The following is a 22,744-nucleotide window of genomic DNA, read 5'->3' on the forward strand; positions in this document are numbered from 1 at the left end:
TGGTGAAGTATGATTCAATCACTCCAGAGAACACATTTCCACTGCTCCAAAGTCCAATGGCGGCAAGTTTACACCACTCCAGCCGACGCTTGGCATTGCGCATGGTGATCTTAGTCTTGTGTGCGGCTGGAAACCCATTTCATGAAGCTCCCAAAGAACAGTTATTGTGCAGATGTTGCTTCCAGAGGCAGTTTGTAACTCGATAGTGAGTGTTGCAACTGAGGACAGACTGTTTTTAAGTGCTTCAGCACTCTGCGGTCCTGTTCTGAGCTTGTGTGGCCTACCACTTTGCGGCTGAGCTGTTGTTGCTCCTAGACGTTTCCATTTCACAATAACAGCACTTACAGTTAACCGGGGAAGCTCTAGCAGTTTGACTAACTGACTTGTTGGAAAGGTGGGATCCTATGATGGTGCCATGTTGAAAGTCACTGAGCTCTTCAGTAAGGCCATTCTACTGCCAATGTTTGTCTATGGAAATTGCATGGCTATGTGTTCGATTTTATATACCCGTCAGCAACGGGTGTAGTTGAAATAGCCAAATCCACAAATTTGAAGGGGTGTCCACATACTTTTGTATATATAGTGTATATTCCCTTTTCTGAACATTAGGCAATATATTATAGACACATGGAAATTAATTCCATTTGGCATCATAGCTAAAGACACTCGAATCTCTTCCTTTGTGAAGACACAGAGACAATGTTTGGCACGTACAGGTTGAGGAGGCAGATGTATAGCAATGTAGAGTGCTGAGAGAGTCAACTCATGAAAATCTACACTAGACCTTTAAACAAGCACAGATTATCTCCTGTAATCAGCAATACTGAATGGCTAAAATTAAGTTTCCTATTTCACACACATCCCACTAACTCCAACTCATAACTCCTTAACTAACTTAACTAATCAATAAATAAATATAGTGTCCCACACTATGTGATCAGTGGCTGATGCCTAATACAGGGTGACTTGTATTTGAGTCACACACAGCTGCCAGCGGAAATATAAATGTCAAATAATGATTAGAAATATCCAGAATACTGGTAATACTGGATGGCTTGGTAAAGTGTTGCTTCTGTTGTTACTTCATATAGTCAGAAAAAAACAATGATAATACTTTATCACTTATTTAGATATATTTGGCCAAGTGGATATGCAGACATAAAGACCAACATAAAAAAAGCGTGTTTCTGGGTGTGCTACATTGTGAATGCATATAGAGTATGCACGCTACACCATTCTATGGTATTTCAACACTAGTTGGCCAGACCATCTGTTGACTGTAGGAGAGGATGGATGGTGTAACATCAGTTTGTGTTCCAGTCTCTTTAGTGGGCCTTTCCACACGGGTTGTCTGAGGTCTGGCAGCCCATGTTCTGATACTTCACCTGGACCCGGAACAGAGTGCCGTCTGCACACATACACAGCTTGTACCTCAACAGACCCTCATCGAAATACACATTGGCCCCCACTGAGGAGTTAGGCATGCGAGTGACGCTCACCATCACAGATCCATTCAAAACAATACTGTTCTCCTGCAAAGGGAAATACCTTGTTAACCATATTTGTTAATGGAATACACTACACCATCGACTTTCAAATTGTATACATGTTTTACAAATTTGGTAAGGGGTGACACTCACAGCTCTGAGCTCGATGTCCCCTCCCATCCTGAACTCCACTGTCTTGCCCATGATGAAGACCCCCTCGTTGCCACGGATGATGGCCTTGCTGTCCCCTTTGATGGACAGGTCAGAGGAAGCGTTGCTGGTGATCTGAAAGAGTCATCACTTTTTCTGGGATTTTTCAAAATGTTCATCAATGACAGGAAGAGATTCTAGAATGTATTTGATCTAGAGTAACACACTGCAAGGTCAATCCTACGGTTTAATGACATGTTTTATTAGATAGCTTCTGTAACCCTGGAACATACCCTTTCTGTGGAGGCCTTCTTCACACTGAGTACTTTGACTCCTTTGGGCAGGTGGAACTCGTGGTTTTCAAAGTCTGTGCTGAAGAAGGTGTTCTGAGTGCGGGGGTCAGTGAAGGATATGCCCATGTCACTGGTGATGGACGTCTTCTCTTTCTCAACACTGAGCTTAGTGGAGCCCTGCTGGAACACCACCTGGAACACATATACAAAAAAACAACCTATACATGTAAGAGCTTACAATCTGAGTAGCCCTTTTCTGCAGTCAAATGACCTAGTGGCCTCATGGGTGGAATGTTATTCATATTTTTCATAATTAAAACATTATTTTTAAAAGTCCGTTTTCAGCTGGGTTATGTTTTGCCTAAGTGAGTGTGTTTTGCGTGAGCTCACCGGGTTGTTGTTACCGGTGATAACCAGGTCCTGGTCCTTCCTGCCCCCCACAGTACTCTTGTGCAGTGGGTGGACCACGCCCATGTCTGCCTTCTGCTTGAAACGCAGCAGCCCACTCTCATGAAACTCCATACTGTCACAACCACTGGGCCCGATTCGTATCACCGTCCAGATCACTAGAGTGATCTGATAGTTGGGAAAATATACAGATAGTTGGATATATTGATTTGATTATTGTCATGATCATAACTAGTTATAACATAACCACAACTAACATTATCATGATGCCATGCAAATCAAATCTTATTAGTCACATGCGCCGAATACAACAGGTGTAGTCCTTACAGTGAAATGCTGAATACAACAGATGTAGACTTTACAGTTTTTTTTATTTATTTTTTATTTCACCTTTATTTAACCAGGTAGGCTAGGTGAGAACAAGTTCTCATTTGCAACTGCGACCTGGCCAAGATAAAGCATAGCAATTCGACACATACAACAACACAGAGTTACCCTTAGAATAAACAAAACATACAGTCAATAATACAGTAGGAAAAAAAAGTCTATATACAGTGACTGCAAATGAGGTAAGATAAGGGAGGTAAAGGCAATAAACAGGCCATGGTGGCGAAGTAATTACAATATAGCAATTAAACACTGGAATGGTAGATGTGCAAAAGATGAATATGCAAGTAGAGATACTGGGGTGCAAAGGAGCAAGATAAATGAATACAGTATGGGGATGAGGTAGATAGATGGGCTGTTTACAGATGGGCTATGTACAGGTGCAGTGATCTGTGAGCTGCTCTGACAGCTGGTGCTTAAAGCTAGTGAGGGAGATATGAGTCTCCAGCTTCAATGATTATTGCAGTTCGTTCCAGTCATTGGCAGCAGAGAACTGGAAGGAAAGGCGACCAAAGGACGAATTGGCTTTGGGGGTGACCAGTGAGATATACCTGCTGGAGCGCGTGCTACGAGTGGGTGCTGCTATGGTGACCAGTGAGCTGAGATAAGGCGGGGCTTTACCTAGCAGAGACTTGTAGATAACCTGTAGCCAGTGGGTTTGGCGACGAGTATGAAGCGAGGGCCAACCAATGAGAGCGTACAGGTCGCAGTGGTGGGTAGTGTATGGGGCTTTGGTGACAAAACGGATGGCACTGTGATAGACTGCATCCAATTTGTTGAGTAGAGTGTTGGAGGCAATTTATAGATGACATCGCCGAAGTCGAGGATCGGTAGGATGGTCAGTTTTACGAGGGTATGTTTGGCAGCATGAGTGAAGGATGCTTTGTTGCGATATAGGAAGCCGATTCTAGATTTATTTTGGATTGGAGATGCTTAATGTGAGTCTGGAAGGAGAGTTTACAGTCTAACCAGACACCTAGGTATTTGTAGTTGTCCCGTATTCTAAGTCAGAACCGTCCAGAGTAGTGATGCTGGACGGGCGGGCAGGTGTGGGCAGTGATCGATTGAATAGCATGCATTTAGTTTTACTTGCATTTAAGAGCAGTTGGAGGCCACGGAAGGAGAGTTGTATGGCATTGAAGCTCGTCTGGAGGTTAGTTAACACAGTGTCCAAAGAAGGGCCAGGAGTATACAGAATGGTGTCGTCTGAGCAGAGGTGGATCAGAGAATCACCAGCAGGAAGAGCGACATCATTGATGCATACAGAGAAGAAAGTCGGCCCAAGAATTGAACCCTGTGGCACCCCATACAGACTGCCAGAGGTCTGGACAACAGGCCCCCCGATTTGACACACTGAACTCTATCAGAGAAGGAGTTGGTAAACCAGGCGAGGCAATCATTTGAGAAACCAAGGCTGTCAAGTCTGCCAATAAGAACGTGGTGATTGACAGAGTCGAAAGCCTTGGCCAGGTCAATGAATACGGCTGCATGGTAATGTCTCTTATCGATGGCAGTTTTGATGTCATTTAGGAACTTGAGCGTGGCTGAGGTGCACCCATGACCAGCTCTGAAACCAGATTGCCTAGCGGAGAAGGTACGGTGGGATTCGAAATGGTCGGTAATCTGTTTGTTAACTTGGCTTTCGAAGACCTTAGAAAGACAAGGTAGGATAGATATAGGTCTGTAGCTTTCCAATCTTTGGGAATCTCAGACGATACAAAAGAGAGGTTGAACAGGCTAGTAATAGGGGTTGCAACAATTTCGGCAGATAATTTTAGAAAGAGAGGGTCCAGATTGTCTAGCCCGGCTGATTTGTAGGGGTCCAGATTTTGCAGCTCTTTCAGAACATCAGCTATCTAGATTTGGGTGAAGGAGAAATGGTGGGGGCTTTGGAGGGTTGCTGTGGAGGGTGCCGGGCAGTTGACCGGGGTAGGGGTAGCCAGGTGGAAAGCATGGCCAGCCGTAGAGAATTGCTTATTGAAATTCTCAATTATAGTGGATTTATTGGTGGTAACAGTGTTTCCTAGCCTCAGAGCAGTGGGCAGCTGGGAGGAGGTGCTCTTATTCTCCATGGACTTTACAGTGTCCCAGAACTTTTTTGAGTTTGTACTACAGGATGCAAATATCTGTTTGAAAAAGCTAGCCTTAGCTTTCCTAACTGCCTGTGTATATTTGTTCCTAACTTCCCTGAAAAGTTGCATATCACGGGGGCTAGTCGATGCTAATGCAGAACGCCACAAGATGTTTTTGTGCTGGTCAAGGGCAGACAGGTCTGGAGTGAACCAAGGACTATATCTATTCCTAGTTCTACATTTTTGGAATGGGGCATGCTTATTTAAGATGGTGAAGAAGGCACTTTTAAGGAATAACCAGGCATCATCTACTGACGGGATGTCATTCCAGGATACCCCGGCCAGGTCGATTAGAAAGGCATGCTCGCAGAAGTGTTTTAAGGAGCGTTTGACAGTGATGAGGGGTGGTCGTTTGGTCGCAGACCCATTACGGATGCAAGCAATGAGGCAGTGATCGCTGAGATCTTGATTGAAAACAGCAGAGGTGTATTTGGAGGGTGAGTTAGTTAGGATGATATCTATGAGGGTGCCCGTGTTTATGGATTTGGGGTTGTACCTGGTAGGTTCATTGATAATTTGTGTGAGATTGAGGGCATCAAGCTTAGATTGTAGGATAGCCGGGGTGTTAAGCATGTCCCAGTTTAGGTATCCTAGTAGCACGAGCTCAGAAGATAGATGGGGGGCAATCAATTCACATATGGTGTCGAGGGCACAGCTTGGGGCAGAGGGTGGTCTATAGCAAGCGGCAACAGTGAGAGACGTGTTTCTGGAAAGGTGAATTTTTAGAAGTAGAAGCTCGAATTGTTTGGTTACAGACTTGGATAGTAATACAGAACTCTGCAGGCTATCTCTGCAGTAGATTGCAACACCACCCCCTTTGGCAGTTCTATCTTGGTGGAAAATGTTATAGTTAGGGATGGAGATTTCAGGGTTTTTGGTGGTTTTCCTAAGCCAGGATTCAGACACGGCTAAGACATCCGGGTTGGCAGAGTGTGCTAAAGCAGTGAGTAAAACAAACTTAGGGAGTAGGCTTCTAATGTTAACATGCATGAAACCAAGGCTTTTACGGTTACAGAAGTCAACAAATGAGAGCACCTGGGGAGTGGGAGTGGAGCTAGGCACTGCAGGACCTGGTTTAACCTCTACATCACCAGAGGAAGAGAGGAGAAGTAGGATAAGGGTACGGCTAAAGGCTATACGAACTGGCCGTCTAGCACGTTCGGAACCGAGAGTAAAAGGAGCAGGTTTCTGGGCATGATAGCATAGATTCAAGGCATAGTGTACAGACAAAGGTAAGGTAGGATGTGAGTACATTGGAGGTAAACCTAGGCATTGAGTAATGATGAGAGAGATATAGTCTCTAGATACGTTTAAACCAGGTGATGTCATCGCATATGTAGGAGGTGGAACAACATGGTTGGTTAAGGCATATTGAGCAGGGCTAGAGGCTCTACAGTGAAATAAGAGAGTAATCACTAACCAGGACAGTAATGGACGAGGCATATTGATATTAGAGAGAGGCATGCGTAGCCAAGTGAAATGCTTACTTACAAGCCCCTAACCAACAATGCAGTTTAAAAAATACAAATAAGAAATAAAAGGAACAAGTAATTAAAGGGCAGCAGTAAAACAACAATAGCGAGACTTTATACAGGGGGTACCGGTACAGAGTCAATATGCAGGGGCACCGGTTACTCAAGGTAATTGAGGTAAAATGTACATGTAGGTAGAGTTATTAAAGTGACTATGCATAGATAATAACAGAGAATAGCAGTGGTGTAAAAGAGGGGGAGGGGGGGTGGGCAATGCAAATAGTCTGGGTAGCCATTTGATTAGATGTTCAGGAGTTTTATGGCTTGGGGGTAGAAGCTGTTTAGAAGCCTCATGGTGCTCTGGTACCGCTTGCCATGCGGTAGCAGAGAGAACAGTCTATGACTAGGGTGGCTGGAGTCTTTGACAATTTTTAGGGCTTTCCTCTGACACCGCCTGGTATAGAGGTCCTGGATGGCAGGAAGCTTGGCCCCAGTGATGTACTGGGCCGTACGCACTACCCTCTGTAGTGCCTTGCGGTCAGAGGCCGAGCAGTTGCCATACCAGGCAGTGATGCAACCAGTCAGGATGCTCTCGATGGTGCAGCTGTAGAACCTTTTGAGGATCTGAGGACCCATGCCAAAACTTTTCAGTCTCCTGAGGGGGAATAGGTTTTGTCATGCCCTCTTCACGACTGTCTTGGTGTGCTAGGACCATGTTCGTTTGTTGGTGATGTGGACACCAAGGAACTTGAAGCTCTCAACCTGCTCCACTACAGCCTTGTCGATGAGAATGGGGGTGTGCTTGGTCCTCCTTCTCCTGTAGTCCACAATCATCTCCTTTGTCTTGGATCATGATTAGGGAGAGGTTGTTGTCCTGGCAACACACGGCCAGGTCTCTGACCTCCCCCCTATTGGCTGTCTCGTCGTTGTCAGTGATCAGGCCTACCACTGTTGTGTCATCGGCAAACTTAATGATGGTGTTGGAGTCGTGCCTGGCCGTGCAGTCATGAGTGAACAGGGAGTACAGGAGGGGACTGAGCACACACCCCTGAGGGGCCCCTGTGTTGAGGATCAGCATGGCGGATGTGTTGTTACCTACCCTTACCACCTGGGGGACGGCCCGTCGGGAAGTCCAGGATCCAGTTGCAGAGGGAGGTGTTTAGTCCCAGGGTCCTTAGCTTATTGATGAGCTTTGAGGGCACTATGGTGTTGAACACTGAGCTGTAGTCAATGAATAGTATTCTCACATAGGTGTTCCTTTTGTCCAGGTGAGAAAGGGCAGTGTGGAGTGCAATAGAGATTGCATCATCTGTGGATCTGTTAGGGCAGTATGCAAATTGGATTGGGTCTAGGGTTTCTGGGATGACGGTGTTGATGTGAGCCATGACCACCCTTTCAAAGCACTTCATGGCTACAGACGTGAGTGCTACGGGTCAGTAGTCATTTAGGCAGGCTACCTTAGTGTTCTTGCGCACAGGGACTATGGTGGTCTGCTTAGAACATGTTGATATTACAGACTTGGAGCTTAGCATCTGCTTCATCTGACCACTTTTTTATTGACCAAGTCACTGCTGCTTCCTGCTTTAATTTTTGCTTGTAAGCAGGAATCAGGAGGATAGAATTATGGTCAGATTTGCCAAAGGGAGGGTCGAGGGAGTGCTTTGTATGCATCTCTGTGTGTGGAGTAAAGGTGGTCTAGAGTTTTTTTCCCTCTGGTTGCACATTTAACATGCTGATAGAAATTTGGTAAAACTGATTTAAGTTTCCCTGCATTAAAGTCCCCGCCACCAGGAGAGCCACCTCTGGATGAGTGTTTTCCTGTTTGTTTATAGCGGAATACAGCTCATTGAGTGCGGTCTTAATGCCAGCATCGGTATGTGGTGGTATGTAGACAGCAACGGAAAATACAGATTAAAACTCTCTCGGTAGATAGTGTGGTCTACAGTTTATCATGAGATACTCTGCCTCAGGCAAGCAACACCTCGAGACTTCCTTAGATATCCTGCACCAGCTGTTGTTTACAAATATACATAGTTCAGCCCCGTTGTCTTACCAGACGGCGCCGTTCTATCCTGCCGATACAGCGTATAACTAGCCAGCTGTATGTTGATAATGTTGCCATTCAGCTACGACTCCGTGAAGCATAAGATATTTCCGTTTTTAACCTCTCTAGGGTCGGTGGGACGAAATCGTCCCACCTACGTAACAGCCAGTGGAATCCTGTGGCGCGTTATTCAAATACCTTAGAAATGCTATTACTTCAATTTCTCAAACATATGACTATTTTACACCATTTTAAAGACAAGACTCTCGTTAATCTAACCACACTGTCCGATTTCAAAAAGGCTTTACAACGAAAGCAAAACATTACATTATGTCAGCAGAGTACCCAGCCAGAAATAATCAGACACCCATTTTTCAAGCTAGCATATAATGTCACCAACACCCAAACCACAGCTAAATGCAGCACTAACCTTTGATGATCTTCATCAGATGACACACCTAGGACATTATGTTATACAATACATGCATGTTTTGTTCAATCAAGTTCATATTTATATCAAAACCCAGCTTTTTACATTAGCATGTGACGTTCAGAACTAGCATAGGTTCCGGTGAATTTACTAAATTACTCACGATAAACGTTCACAAAAAACATAAAAATTATTTTAAGAATTATAGATACAGAACTCCTCTATGCACTCGCTATGTCCGATTTTAAAATAGCTTTTCAGTGAAAGCACATTTTGCAATATTCTAAGTAGATAGGCCGGCATCACAGGGCTAGCTATTTAGACACCCACCAAGTTTAGCCCTCACCAAAGTCAGATTTACTATAAGAAAAATGTTATTACCTTTGCTGTTCTTTGTCAGAATGCACTCCCAGGACTTCTACTTCAATAACAAATGTTGGTTTGGTTCAAAATAATCCATAGTTATGTTCAAATATCCTCTGTTTTGTTTGTGCGTTCAAGACACTATCCGAAGTGTAAAGAAGGGTGACGCGCACGACGCGTTTCGTGACAAAAAAAATCGAAATATTCCATTACCGTACTTCGAAGCATGTCAACCGCTGTTTAAAATAAATTTTTATGCCATTTTTCTCGTAAAAAAGCGATAATATTCCGACCGGGAATCTGTGTTTTAGTACAAAGAGAGAGAAAATAAAAACATGGGGTCGCCTCGTGCACGCGCCTCAGTCTCATAGTACTCTGACCGACCACTATCCAAACGCGCTAATGTTTTTCAGCCAGGGGCTGCCTCGACATCATTCAGCTTTTTCCCGGGTTCTGAGAGCCTATGGGAGCCGTAGGAAGTGTCACGTTACAGCAAAGATCCTAAGTTTTCAATAAAAAGAGTCAAGAAGCTCAAGGAATGGTCAGAGAGGGCACTTCCTGTACAGAATCTTCTCAGGTTTTTGCCTGCCATATGAGTTCTGTTATACTCACAGACACCATTCAAACAGTTTTAGAAACTTTAGGGTGTTTTCTACCCAAAGCCAATAATTATATGCATATTCTAGTTTCTGGGCAGTAGTAATAACCAGATTAAATCGGGTACGTTTTTTATCCGGCCGTGTAAATACTGCCCCCTAGCCCTAACAGGTTAATGTCCCGTTGGTAGTTAAATCTTCCTCGTAGGTCGTCGATTTTATTTTCCAATGATTGCATGTTAGCTAGTAGAACGGAAGGCAGTGGGGGTTTATTCGATCGCCTACAGAGTCTCAGAAGGCAGCCCGACCTCCGTCCTCTTTTTCTCAGTCTTCTCTTCATGCAAATGACAGGGATTTGGGCCTATTCCCGGGAAAGCAGTATGTCCTTCATGTTGGGCTCGTCGTACTCGTTGAAGGGAAAAAATGCTTCTGCCAGTTCGTGGTGAGAAATCGTAGTTCTGATGTCCAGAATATATTTTCGGTCATAAGAGACAGTAGCAGCAACATTATGTAGAGAATAAGTAAAAAAATAAGTTACAAACAACCAAACAAAAAAACACATTCGGTTAGGAGCACATAAAACGTCAGCCATCTTCTCCGGCGCCATGCTACTAGCCTGAGTTAAAAGTGAATTCAGATACACAAGGATGATTACATAATGCAGAGGAGCTTTGTGTATAATCGGGCACTCACAATGAGGTTGATGAGTGCCAGCAGGAAGAGCAGGATGATGATGCAGACAGCCATGTTGCCCTTGCGTCCTCTCAGGCCTGTCTTGTGCAGGCGCTCCTCCTCTATGGGCACATAGCCTGCCTTGAAGTTGCTGTTGTGCTCCTTGTTGGTGGTCCGCCGTTCGATGGCCTTCTCCCTCATAGACCTCTTCACAGGCCCGTTGGAACTCTCCTTCAACAGACACAACAGTAAACATCAGTATAAAGGCTCAGGTGTAAAGTGTGTAGATGCTGTGACATCTACACACCACTTTTTGGGTGGTCCCCATTAATCAAAACATGGACTTCACTGTGTGAGACGAAACGTGAAGAGAGTTCTAGCTATCACACTGAAACTTCAGTACCACATGTTATTGTATTCCACTCTGCAGTCTAGTTAATCTAGTTGATACATTGTAACAACCCAATTGACAGTCTATTTAACTACCACATGTAGTTACAACGTAACAAATGTATATCTCAGTACAGAGAAACAGAACCATATATTGTAACACTGAAACTACCACATTGTATTTAATTAGCGTTTACGCAGGCTTCGCTGGATAGACAGAATGCTCTAAAGAATGCACGCAATTAAACACCCGAGTCTCTCTTTCTGTGTGCAATGACTAAAAATAAATCACACGTATTTTCCCGTAACAAATGTGAATATGTCCATATTCAACTCAGATTAAAAGATAACTTCATGCTTTGGGATAATACAACCAGTTGAAACTGACCAATGCCGCGGAAAACTGCGCCAATCAACCGTTATTTCGAGCGATAGCCTATCATAAAAACATTATAAAGGGCTTGGGAAGAGTAAAACCGTATGGATACTCCGCAACCGCTTTACAACGTCCGACTGAAATGAATCCTTTCAAATGAGTTCGTATTGATGAAGATGCTTAAATCTAAACCCCAGACGTTTGAAAAGCAAACCGTGAATGTGAAATGTAGAAAAACAAGAATGTCTTAAGCTATTGAAAACAGACCTGCTCAGACGCCATGTTGACCCTCCCTTTTCTACTGCCGTTGACAGCTCGGGAGTCGGGAAAGACAGTGGAGGAGACCACTTCATCCAAATGAATAAAATAAGATATATCTGTCCAGTTTTAATACGTGCGAATAGTTTTTTATTAGTGTACTAATTATATGAGCAAAAACATAAAATAATGCTAAATTGGAGGTATTTGTATCAAAATGTCCCATAGCTGGATCACTGTAGCCGACAGTTGTCCGTGTTTATCACAGATGGTTCATTCCTGGCTAAACCAGCCAATAGAAAAGGCCAGCAGCAGGATTCCAAAATAGGAAAGTCCACATAAATCATCCATTCATATTTTTTCCATAGATAACTTGCAGGCGGGGCTTCCGAATAGACTGTCCACCAATTACTTGTTGAAGTTTGTTGAAGTTATAATAATAATATTAACGTTAGAAAATTATAATTTATCCAAATGTTAAAATGGCCACTTCATTAGTTTTATTTTCGTTAGACTATTACCTATGTGGACAAAAAGAGACGTGTAAGTTATTGGCCTAAAATTCATTAGGGAAATTTGTCTACGCTCCACTGTTTTTTCCTGGGCTTGACACAGGAACGTGTGTGTGACAGTATGACATTACAATGGTCTCGTTTACATCACAGACAGCCGACTACACCTGTATCATAAAGGAGCTAACTGTAGAAGCACCTCTGTTTGTGGGCTATCCTAACTACCTCTTTCTCGGGAATAACCAGACTATCACTGAAAACAATGCCAGCTTTAACAAACATTCTCACTCTATATTATGAGTAAAAAAGCGTTGCCACAACTGAGGTGGCGCTTGGCACCCGTTGTAACGAAGGTGGACAAAACGCCAAGGGCAAGAATTTTTACAACTGGTCTAAAAATGGAGCCCGCGCCTGTCACCGGCGCTCTCGCCCAATATTAAATCCCACTGTTGTCCAGGAGCGTTAAACCTTTCAGGATTTTAGGGAGTGGAGCAGACATGGCCGACTCGCTAAGGAAGCGAGTGAACACATCTTTCTTCAGCGTTATGCAGGACAAACTTGAGTCCTGGTACAAGGACTACCATGTAAGTCATAAATAATTTATTTCTACCCTACATCTGTTGGCTGAAAAGGAACCAACTAGGCCTTTATAAGGCTAAAGTTGGTATTTATATGTAAATGAATAGTTGTCTAAATAATAGTAGTCTGTAAGAAATATGATATTGGTGTGGAATTCCATAGCCGATTGAATGAATCACTTGTGTTCAATCAAATGTTTTCTGCCCTTGATCATTTGTTTCGTCTAGTTTGGCTGCTTTTCACAAGGGGGGGCAGTGCCCCTGTGACAACAATTTTGGACCCCCTTGTGGCCCCCCCTAAATGTGGAGTATGAAATAATTTTTACATTACTAATTTTTGCTATCATTCTTTTTTTACATCCGTTATTAGACAGTGGCAGCGCGGAACACTAATGATTATGAACATGGTCTTTTGCCTGCTAATGCCTGCAATGCAGTGAAGAAAACGATATGACAACAATAACGTCTAATGTAACTGGCCCCTCTAACAGTACAACTGGCCCCAGCTTGCCCCCCCCCCAGTTGAAATGGTCTAGAACCGCCACTGCTGATTGGACCAATGCATTATCACATACTTCAGAGACCAGCTAGTGCATTTGACTCACTGGAAGTCACAGACAAGTAATTTTATATGCACATATCATGGATTCGATATGATATAATAAAGATAATCACTAATCAATCAGCCATGTGAAGTCTCCTAAATTGACCCCACAGCTGAGATTACATTAAAAGCTAGAATCCTTAGTTGCTACATCTATTTTTGGACTTATAAATTAATGATCTATACCCCACTGATTCACGAACAATATAAAAGCCTCATGTACTTAGTTCAACTGTCAGACACACCCCATCAGAACCCAAAATATAAGCTTGTTTTACTCCAATGTTTGTAAACAATGTAAATGTAAACATGGTTAAAACTATCATTTTGATATAATGGATGGTCAGTCCTTACATCCATATCTCTGTCTATGAATTTGAGAGTGGTTGTTACATTTCTCCAGGCCCATCCCTCAGCTTTTTACCAAAAGAGGTGGGGCGACCGCTTTGTTATTGTTTCAATTAAGGACTAGCTTTAAATTGTATGTCCAGTTTGTGTTGGTTCATTATTCTCAACCCTGTTTGCCACCTTCCTAGGTCATCTCCTGTGACAAGAATCTGAACAGGTGCTGTGAGTTGGTGGAGCTCACCTCCAAGATACAGGGACAACTATTCACCATCCTCAACCTCACTGCTATAGAGGGTATGTGTCTAAGCTTCTTCTCAAAACTCTCCTCTCTTTTGCCTTACCCAAACAATTGTCTAATAATGCCTCTTTTTCTTTTGAGTTAGGTGGTCACTATGCAGGAGTGGACGTGCTCAAATCACATCTTCTGCCATGGCTGGGGACCTGCTTCTCCATGGCAACCTCCTCTGTCACAAACAACATCAGCCTCAACCTCATCCAGGTGAAATTATCTGTATTCTGTTATGGTTGTACAGAGATTAAATTATTTGTTAAGTACAAATTATTTCTATTTAGTTATTTGTTATATTATATTCTGTTCTGTCACATATTGTGATTAAGACAGCGATAGTCAAGGCTAAATGCTGTGTGTTGTCATGCAGGAGTCTGTGAAGAAGGAGTGGAAGATCAGGGCGCTGTCTGCTCCCACAAGAACGACATGCAGAAGATGGACACTCAGCTGTGCTCCACTTTCCTGCAGCTGGAGTCCCTCAAACAGGAGTAAATCTGCACTAAACAAACAATATTAGTTATTAATCCATACAATGGACCTACTCATTTAAATCCAATCAAATAAGTCTACACCAGGTAACGTATGACTAACTTTCTGGTCTAAGTTTTATTTACTTACTGGTATGTTAAATGGGTTTACAGACTGGCGGATACTCATCTGCAACTGGACGACACCATAAACATGTCAGCCACAACTCTGCTGGTCACAGAGGATGAGATACTACAGCTGAAAGCATAGTGAGTGATACTGTACATACTGTAATAAATCAAATGTTATTGGTCACGTACACATGATTAGCAGGTGTTGTTGCGAGTGTAGCAAAATGCTTGTGCTTCTAGTTCCGACAATGCAGCAATATCTAACATGTCATCTAACAATTCCACAACAAATACCTAATACACACAAATCTAAGTAAAGGAATGGAATAAATACAGTTTAGTACAATTTTCATGTGAGTATTATTTGTCCTCTTTGGCTTATTGATGTGTATGTTCTGAGGTTATTATTGTGTGTATCTGTGTGTCAGATTGCGTGCGGCCCGTGACCAGGTGGAGACCTATAAGAGGAAGCTGAATGTTCTGGATGACTCTGAGAGGCAGGGGCGTCTGCTGAGGGATGAGGTGTCTTTCCTCACAGCAGAGAAGAGCATGCTGCAAGAGAGGTGAGCAGGACACACACACATACACACAGTAAATCTCATATCCATTTCTCTCCTCCCACATGATGGCCCACAATGTGCTGAAAATTCTGTATTTTTTTACTTTCCTCTTTTCAATGATATTTTGAACACGTTTCTCTCCGTTCCTCTCCTTTGTATCTCTGTCAGGTTGGTGACGAGTCGTTCCACCAGCCCCCTGCCCAGACATAGCCACCACTCCAGCCCCCTGCCCAGACATAGCCACCACTCCAGCCCCCTGCCCAGACATAGCCACCACTCCAGCCCCCTGAGGACTGAGTCTCCCACCCGGGCCCAGCTCAACAACTCGTCCCGCCACGTACGGCTCGTGTCCCGATTCAGTGACCCGTATGCTGTGGAGCGCCTGGAGGCCCAGAGCCTGCTGAGACGCTACATAGACGTGTGTGTGTGTGTCAGGAGGCCTTCCAGGCAGCCAAGCTGGCCTACCACCAGTTCAAGCTGCGTGTGAGGAAGACCCTGTCTCCCTGGGGCCAGACGTCCTGGAGGAGTCAGTGGTGGATTACATCGTCAAGAACCTGGACCTCTACGATGTGCAGGCCAGTGTTAATGTATGGGCTACACTTTTCTCTCTTACTGATATGTCTGACATATTACAAAAACCTGTGGATTCCAGTCACCTTTACATTCCAATTTCTAGAGTCTCATGCACTGTAGTTCATTGAGTGTTTGTTATTAGGAGGTGTGTGTCTGAGTGTATTGTAATGTTCCCTCTCCCAGGACGTGATCAACGCCATGAATGTGAACCCACGGATTTCCTTCTCTCCGGAGGTGGACCTCTCTCCGGAGGTGGACATGCAGACACTGGCCTCTCCTCTGGACTTGGCCTTAACCAGCGACCCAGAACTCTACAGTGACAACACGTCAGTCTGCATCCATTGACTTCATGAAGTAACAATAACAAGATGAGATATATAATTCCTATCCCTACCACTTGATGTCACCCTTGTCGTATATTTACACTCCCTTCTCTCTCTCTCTCTCTCTCTGTCTCTCTGTCTCTCTGTCTCTCTGTCTCTCTGTCTCTCTCTCTCTCTCTCTCTCTCTCTCTCTCTCTCTCTCTCTCTCTCTCTCTCTCTCTCTCTCTCTCTCTCTCTCTCTCTCTCTCTCTCTCTCTCTGTGTGTGTGTGTCAGGTATCATCATAGCTATGACTCTGAGTTTACTGCTCCTCTGGTGGTGTACCATGTGTGGCCAGCGCTGGTGGAGGGGGACAGTGTCATAGTGAAGGGAGAGGCCGTCACCAGGAGAGGAGCTCTGGTACTAATACACCTTCATTCCCTAGAAAAGAACTGTAGAATCATAGACCTTGCTTTAGCAATTACCACATGATCACAATACATGATTCATGTGGTTTCTCTGCTGTCTTCCAGTGGCGGAGCAGAAGCAGGAGCTACAGTCCTGTTTGCTCTCACTCTGGCAGCCCCACACGCACTCTCCTAAGTTACTCGGACGACTGAGACCTAACACCTTAAAAGAATGTCAATAGCAACAAACCCTTTGGAAGGTCGTTTAGATATGATTTACTGTCATTCTTTGGAACAGCCCAGTGTTTTTATGATGCAAGAAAATAGCAGCTGGGAAAGCTGTACATGTGTGATTTAGTGTTTACCTTTCTCTTGGCACCAAAATACATACATGCATATCCTGAGCCCTTGGGGTAAGTACGAAAACGCCAGTAACTCCTAGATGTAGTATTAGTGAGAGAGAGTAAATAAACCTCAAATCCAAAGATGCAAGAAATGCTCAGTGTACCAGACAGCTTTTTTCTCCCTTCCATCTCTCTCTCTTTCCCTCCTCATCTCTCTCTCTTTCCCTCCTCATCTCTCTCTCTTTCCCTCCTCATCTCTCTGTCTCCCTCCTCATCTCTCTGTCTCCCTCCACATCTCTCTGTCTCCCTCCACATCTCTCTCTCCCTCCACATCTCTCTCCCTCCCTCCCCATCTCTCTCTCTCTCCCTCCCTCCCCATCTCTCTCTCTCTCTCCCTCCCTCCCCATCTCTCTCTCTCCCTCCCTCCCCATCTCTCTCTCTCTCTCCCTCCCCATCTCTCTCTCTACCTCCCCATCTCTCTCAGGCCTTTAGCCACAGCAGAAGCCCCTCTGCTGGACGTCTCTCAGCCAGTTGCCTATAAACTCTGACTGACCACTGATCTATGAAAGGAAAGGAGAACACACTTCACATCTATTTAATCTTTGCAACAAAGTCTGATTTTGAACTTTAATGGACTGAATCCTGTCTTCATTGTCAGTTGAGATTACTTGAGATTCCTCTAGTCGTGGACATTGCTCCAGAGTTTACAGTATACTGCAGGGAAGGTCAATGTTACCATGACAGTATCCAGAGAGGGTGCTGCAACACTACTATGTATAGGTGTAAACTGTGTATAAACTGTGTATAAACTGTGTGTAAACTGTGTGTAAACTGTGTGTAAACTGTGTGTGTGTCTTATTATTTTAGTGGTTCTTAAGTTCTTAACTCGACATTAAGACCTGCACAGTAGCACTTTCCAAGACACTTAGTTTAGATGTAATCTCTGACCTTGAACCTTGATAGACCTAGGTTATAAGGACCTCTCTTTCTGAATTCCTTTGATTGTAAGTCTCGACCTGCTTATCAACAGTGTGGATATGTTGGTGGAATGTTTTTTAAAGTCAATGATTTTCTTGTAAGACACATGCTGCTAAAGTTCAATCAGAACTTTTCAACAAAAACCAGAGAGATTTGGTATTGCTGAGAATAATGATTTAGCATGCAGTTTGTAAAGTAATCAGTTGCTGTGTGTGTTTATTGTTGTTGGTGTTGTGATATTTGGAAGGATACAATTGGAAGGATTTGGAGCGATATATTTGATCAAAAGTGATGCACAAAATCTTCTGAAACTTGAAATGGTTGACTTGAGAAAATATTATTTTTGTTCTAAGGATGTTGCTTACTATATACACACAATCCCAAAACAACATGCATTTAGGAAAATCACTATTTTGAAACATGTCTTTGGCAGCTGGAATCATTGTATATTATTTCATTTAGCCCCAAACAGTGTTTGAGTGTTGTGTGTGCTAAATTTAGTGGTAAACAAAACAGATTTGAGCTTAAATATCTTTGCGTTTGTCACTGAGTACAGAATACAAAATGTATTTTACTGTAAAGTATGTACTATATGTTAACTATAAAGTAGGCTATGGACAGGTCCATTTGGGGATGGGAGGAGGACATCCTGTGTGGCAAATGATCCCATTAACAATGTGGTTTTGGATTGTTCATGATGTGGGTGGCTGTTCAATGTTGTTCCATGTCCCTGCCGGAGTCTGGAGACCAAGCAGAGACAGGCCAACAGGGAACATACCAAACAAGTTACTGAGATGCACTGTTTAGAAAGACTGATTCACTGACCATGAGGACAAATACAAATAAAACTGCCGTTGCCAGGGTATCACATAACCTCCCCCAGCCATGGCCGTACGTACAGTACAGAGACTACAGCAATGTAATTACAGAATGGCTCAGGAGTCAAGCCGACAGGAAAATTAGAAAGCACTGTTTGGTATAATGCATGCAGACCGTGCTATGAATTCATAAGCATCAACCTTTTATTTTCAGCATGAAAGCCCTACTCTATTTTACTCATGCTGTACTTTGTGTTCTCAAAGAACACTGGTCGAAGTTATTCTTATTGCAGGGAACTTTTTGGACAGCAATGTTCTTCCCTCTCTCCCGATTATAGCAAATTACCCTTCCATCACCCTTTACATTACCAGTGCCCCCCGTAGTGTATGAAAGAAAAAACGGTCCTGTTCCCTATGGGTGAGTTAGAGTTGTCAATTGAAGGTATGCTCCACCATTCCAAAGGGTTAGAGTTTCATCAGGGTGTTGATCTCAGTGGATCTGCACTGATGATAAAAGCTGAGAGTTCCGGTAGTACTGCACACAAGTAAGACATTAGAGGGCACTGTTGTTCTACTGTAGAGGCTAGACTCTGCAAGGGAAAATAGTGGCTCCAGAAAGAACAAGGTTTTCTCTAGAGCCAAAAATACTGTAGGTTTCTGACTTGTTAAAAGAAAAAAGGACATTTGGGCCTGTCCTTGGACTCTCAAAGTCACTGCACCTCAGGAACTTTGAGCAAGACTAAGTGTGAATGTCTGTGTAATTAAAGTAGGGCCTAAACTATTACTCTCCATCAAGAGACCCAGAGCCATGGAGAGAGGAACGGGGAGAAGGAAAAGACAAGAGCAAGTATTGAGGATAAGAGTCTCCAACCATGCTGAAGAGTGTGTACTTGCAGCGCACATGTGTGATTTAATGTGTGTGCGGGTGTATGTATGTGTCTTTGTGTGTACATATGAATGCACTTATTAAGCACAATCTCAGTGGTGATGCCAGCCTCGTGATGATCTGGCATTCACAGTCCCTAATTACCACAGTCTAATTAGCCTTCCCTCTCCTCAGGCCTTGCCCAGTCCTGCCCTGCTCCCCTCACAAGCCAAACACATGACACAATTGGCTGTTTAAACGCTCTCCAGTGCACACAATTGGACCCCTGCTTCACAGAGCAGACACCAAGCTGAAACAGGCATTGGGCCTACCTCCACCCTCCAGGGCCTGTTTGTTGATTTAACAGCACTGTTGATGATAGCTGCTCGCTGGTCCCAGCGCTTGTTTGGCAATGAGATGCCTGTAAGTTAATGAGATGTTGTCCTTGTTTGTTGATTAGATTCTAAGAGTTCTATGTTCCTGGGTTGTAATTGTTGTTTGTTGATTAGAATTGCCTCCCTTTCAGTGTGAGTAGATGTTGTTTGGAGATTAGACGGTGGTGTTGTGGCTGCAGTGATTGTGCTCATAGATCAGAGGATGTGGATTCACTTTCTTCTGGTTAGAGTGTAACTGTTGCTGTATTCACAAAACAATCCAAAAAGTCTCCAGGGTGCACTATGTTCACTTCACCCAAATGATTGACATGAGAGCAACTAGAAACGTAGCATCAGTGTCTAATACAGATGGATGTGTGTAGATTGTGTGACATGGGTTTTGACATGACGGTGAAACAGTAAGACATAAACAAACACTCCTGATATATTATGTCAGGGGTTATGTCAGGAGCAATCAGGCCGTTTGAAAAGTCCTCTCACATGAACTGAGATATCCTCATTTAACCCATGTGTTAGTGAACTGCTGAATCCTGGGGACCAGGGTAATTCTGTATGTATGGAAAAACCCTGTGTGTTCTGGAACGTGCAGAAACCCTCTGTCCCTCCCTCCAGGATGTCATGGAAACTACAGCCTTTTTACCTCACCGCATTCCCACACTGAGCGTGTCCTTTCTGACCTAGCTGGCCTGGTCCAATCAGCTGTTACCATGGCGTAAATGGGACTGGGTCTACAGAGGCTGTGCTGCTGGTCCACCACACAAGTGAGAGCTGAGAGCTCTCCTTCTCTGAGCTGGGGGAATGTTTACACAGGTGTGCTGTGGTCAGCTGTGGTCATGGAAGGGTTAAGCACAGAGCTCAGCAGCCCTGAGGGGACAGATGTGTGAGAGAGGGGGTCTCTACTGGGGACCATAACAACACTCTCCCCTAGGGAGAGCCAAGTCCATCTGAACATGATCATACCGCACACTATATTTACTGTATGGTATGTATGAAATCACATGCTATAACACAGAGGCATGCACATATACAGTGGCAAGAAAAAGTATGTGAACCCTCTGGAATTACCTGGATTTCTGCATAAATTGGTCATCAAATTTGATCTGATCTTCGTCTAAGTCACAACAATAGACAAACATAGTGTGCTTAAACTAATAACGCACAAATTATTGTATTTTTCTTGTCTATATTGAATCCATCATATAAACATTCACAGTGTAGGTTGGAAAAAGTATTTGAACGCCAAGGCTAATGACTTCTCCTAAAGCTAATTGGAGTCAAGAGTCCACTAACCTGGAGTCCAATAAATGAAACGAGATTGGAGATGTTGGTTAGAGCTGCCTTGCCCTATAAAAAACTAAACAAGAATGGTGTTCATGGGAGGACAACAAGGAAGAAGCCACTGCTGTCCAAAAAAAACATTGCTGCACGTCTGAAGTTTGCAAAAGTGCACCTGGATGTTCCACAGCGCTACTGACAAAATATTCTGTAGACAGATGAAACTACAGTTGAGTTGTTTGGAAGGAACACACAACACTATGTGTGGAGAGAAAAAGACACAGAACACCAACATCAACACCTCATCCCAACTGTAAAGTATGGTGGAGGGAGCATCATGGTTTGGTGTTGCTTTGCTGCCTCAGGGCCTGGACAGCTTGCTATCATCGACGGAAAAATGAATTCCCAAGTTTATCAAGACATTTTGCAGGAGAATGTTAGGCTATCTGTCCGCCAATTGAAGCTCAACAGAAGTTGGGTGATGCAACAGGACAACGAGCCAAAACACAGACGTAAATCAATAACAGAATGGCTTCAACAGAAGAAAATATGCCTTCTGTAGTGGCCCAGTCAGAGTCCTGACCTCAACCCGATTTGAGATGCTGTGGCATGACCTCAAGAGCAGTTCACACCAAGAATATTGCTGAACTCTAACAGTTTTGTAAAGAGGAATGGTCCAAAATTCCTCCTGACAGTTGTGCAGGTCTGATCCGCAACCACAGAAAACGTTTGGTTGAGGTTATTGCTGCCAAAGGAGGGTCAACCATTTATTAAATCCAAGGGTCCACATACTTTTCCCACCCTGCACTGTGAATGTTTACACGGTGTGTCAAATAAATACATGAAAACATATAATTGTTTGTGTGTTATTAGTTTAAGCAGACTGTGTTTGTCTCTTGTAGTGACCTAGATGAAGATCAGATCAAATGGTATGACCAATTTATGGGGGTTAAAGGTTCACATAATTTTTCTTGCCACTGTACATTACTTCTCTCTTTTTCTCTCTCTCTCTCTCTGGTCTTTGTGGTTTCCTGTCTCCACCTCATCCTCCACCTCATCTTGTTCCATACCTGGGACTTGTCCAGTAGAATGTGTAATAACTCCTATCATGGTGCAGATTGACTTTTCTGAAATTCTTTATGGCTGACGGGAACAGAGGAGCTGACACCTGTGCTGGTAAACCTAGAAACTTAGAAAAAGTGGGAGATTTTATTCTTTGCTATTTACATTTGAATTTGGTGGACATTATATATAATCTGAAACCTTATGAGTCATTTTGCTTTCTAAGAGAGAGAAATCCGTGGAGAAGCTGCCTGGGGAAGGAAGGGGAGGCAGAACAAAACAGAACCCATCTGTTACTCCTGTTTGGTCACCTGGGATTTATTTCCCTGGTCACAGGTCACATGTGATCTATTGCTCTAGTTACAGGTGTGTTTTTCCTGGGCCCAGGCTGAACCTTTGAGGTCAGATAGTTCCCCCTCTTCCTGCCCTCTTGTGGCTCTACATGTGACAAAACCATTCAGGCCTGCTGCTGTCATCTGCATTAAAAACCATCAAAGTGTCCCAGAGATCTACACTTTTTATAGGCCCTCAAATCACAGACTAATGGACACTTCTGAAACGCTTCCTGAATTTAAAGACTTAGGGCGTCATTCAATCCTTGTCGCGTAAGTTCAGCATTACAGGTTGATTGAAATTGAATGGCAATATTCCTGCGTTAGTGGAGACTGCATTAACGGTAAACACTGCATAGTCAGGAAAAAACAAGATGGGACTACTGTGTCTTGTTGAACCAGGGTGAAAACATGGATGAGCAGCTGTAGAGAGAAGTGAGACATTC

General features: G+C 43.6%; 1 protein-coding gene and 1 pseudogene across 2 annotated transcripts; one reads left to right on the forward strand and one right to left on the reverse strand.

Annotated features, from left to right (window-relative positions):
* Positions 1-599: 599 nt before the first annotated feature.
* Positions 600-11,747, reverse strand: sgcb (sarcoglycan, beta (dystrophin-associated glycoprotein)). 2 transcript variants are annotated; one of them, XM_014122973.2, is made up of 6 exons: positions 11,468-11,747; positions 10,456-10,665; positions 2,321-2,506; positions 1,931-2,122; positions 1,641-1,772; positions 600-1,532 (listed from the first exon to the last, which is right to left on the reverse strand). In XM_014122973.2, the coding sequence occupies exons 1-6, from the start codon at positions 11,480-11,482 to the stop codon at positions 1,326-1,328; spliced, it is 942 nt and encodes a 313-aa protein (XP_013978448.1). In that variant the 5' UTR covers positions 11,483-11,747; the 3' UTR covers positions 600-1,325. The 2 variants fall into 2 exon arrangements, with proteins under 2 accessions (XP_013978448.1, XP_045543627.1); XM_045687671.1 differs by having other exon boundaries at positions 11,213-11,481.
* A 135-nt stretch (positions 11,748-11,882) lies between these two features.
* On the forward strand, positions 11,883-16,861 carry LOC106560264 (mitochondria-eating protein-like; annotated as a pseudogene).
* The last annotated feature ends 5,883 nt before the right edge of the window (positions 16,862-22,744 follow it).

Source organism: Salmo salar, chromosome ssa10 (genome assembly GCF_905237065.1).
Source record: "Salmo salar chromosome ssa10, Ssal_v3.1, whole genome shotgun sequence".
Classification (NCBI taxonomy): domain Eukaryota; kingdom Metazoa; phylum Chordata; class Actinopteri; order Salmoniformes; family Salmonidae; genus Salmo; species Salmo salar.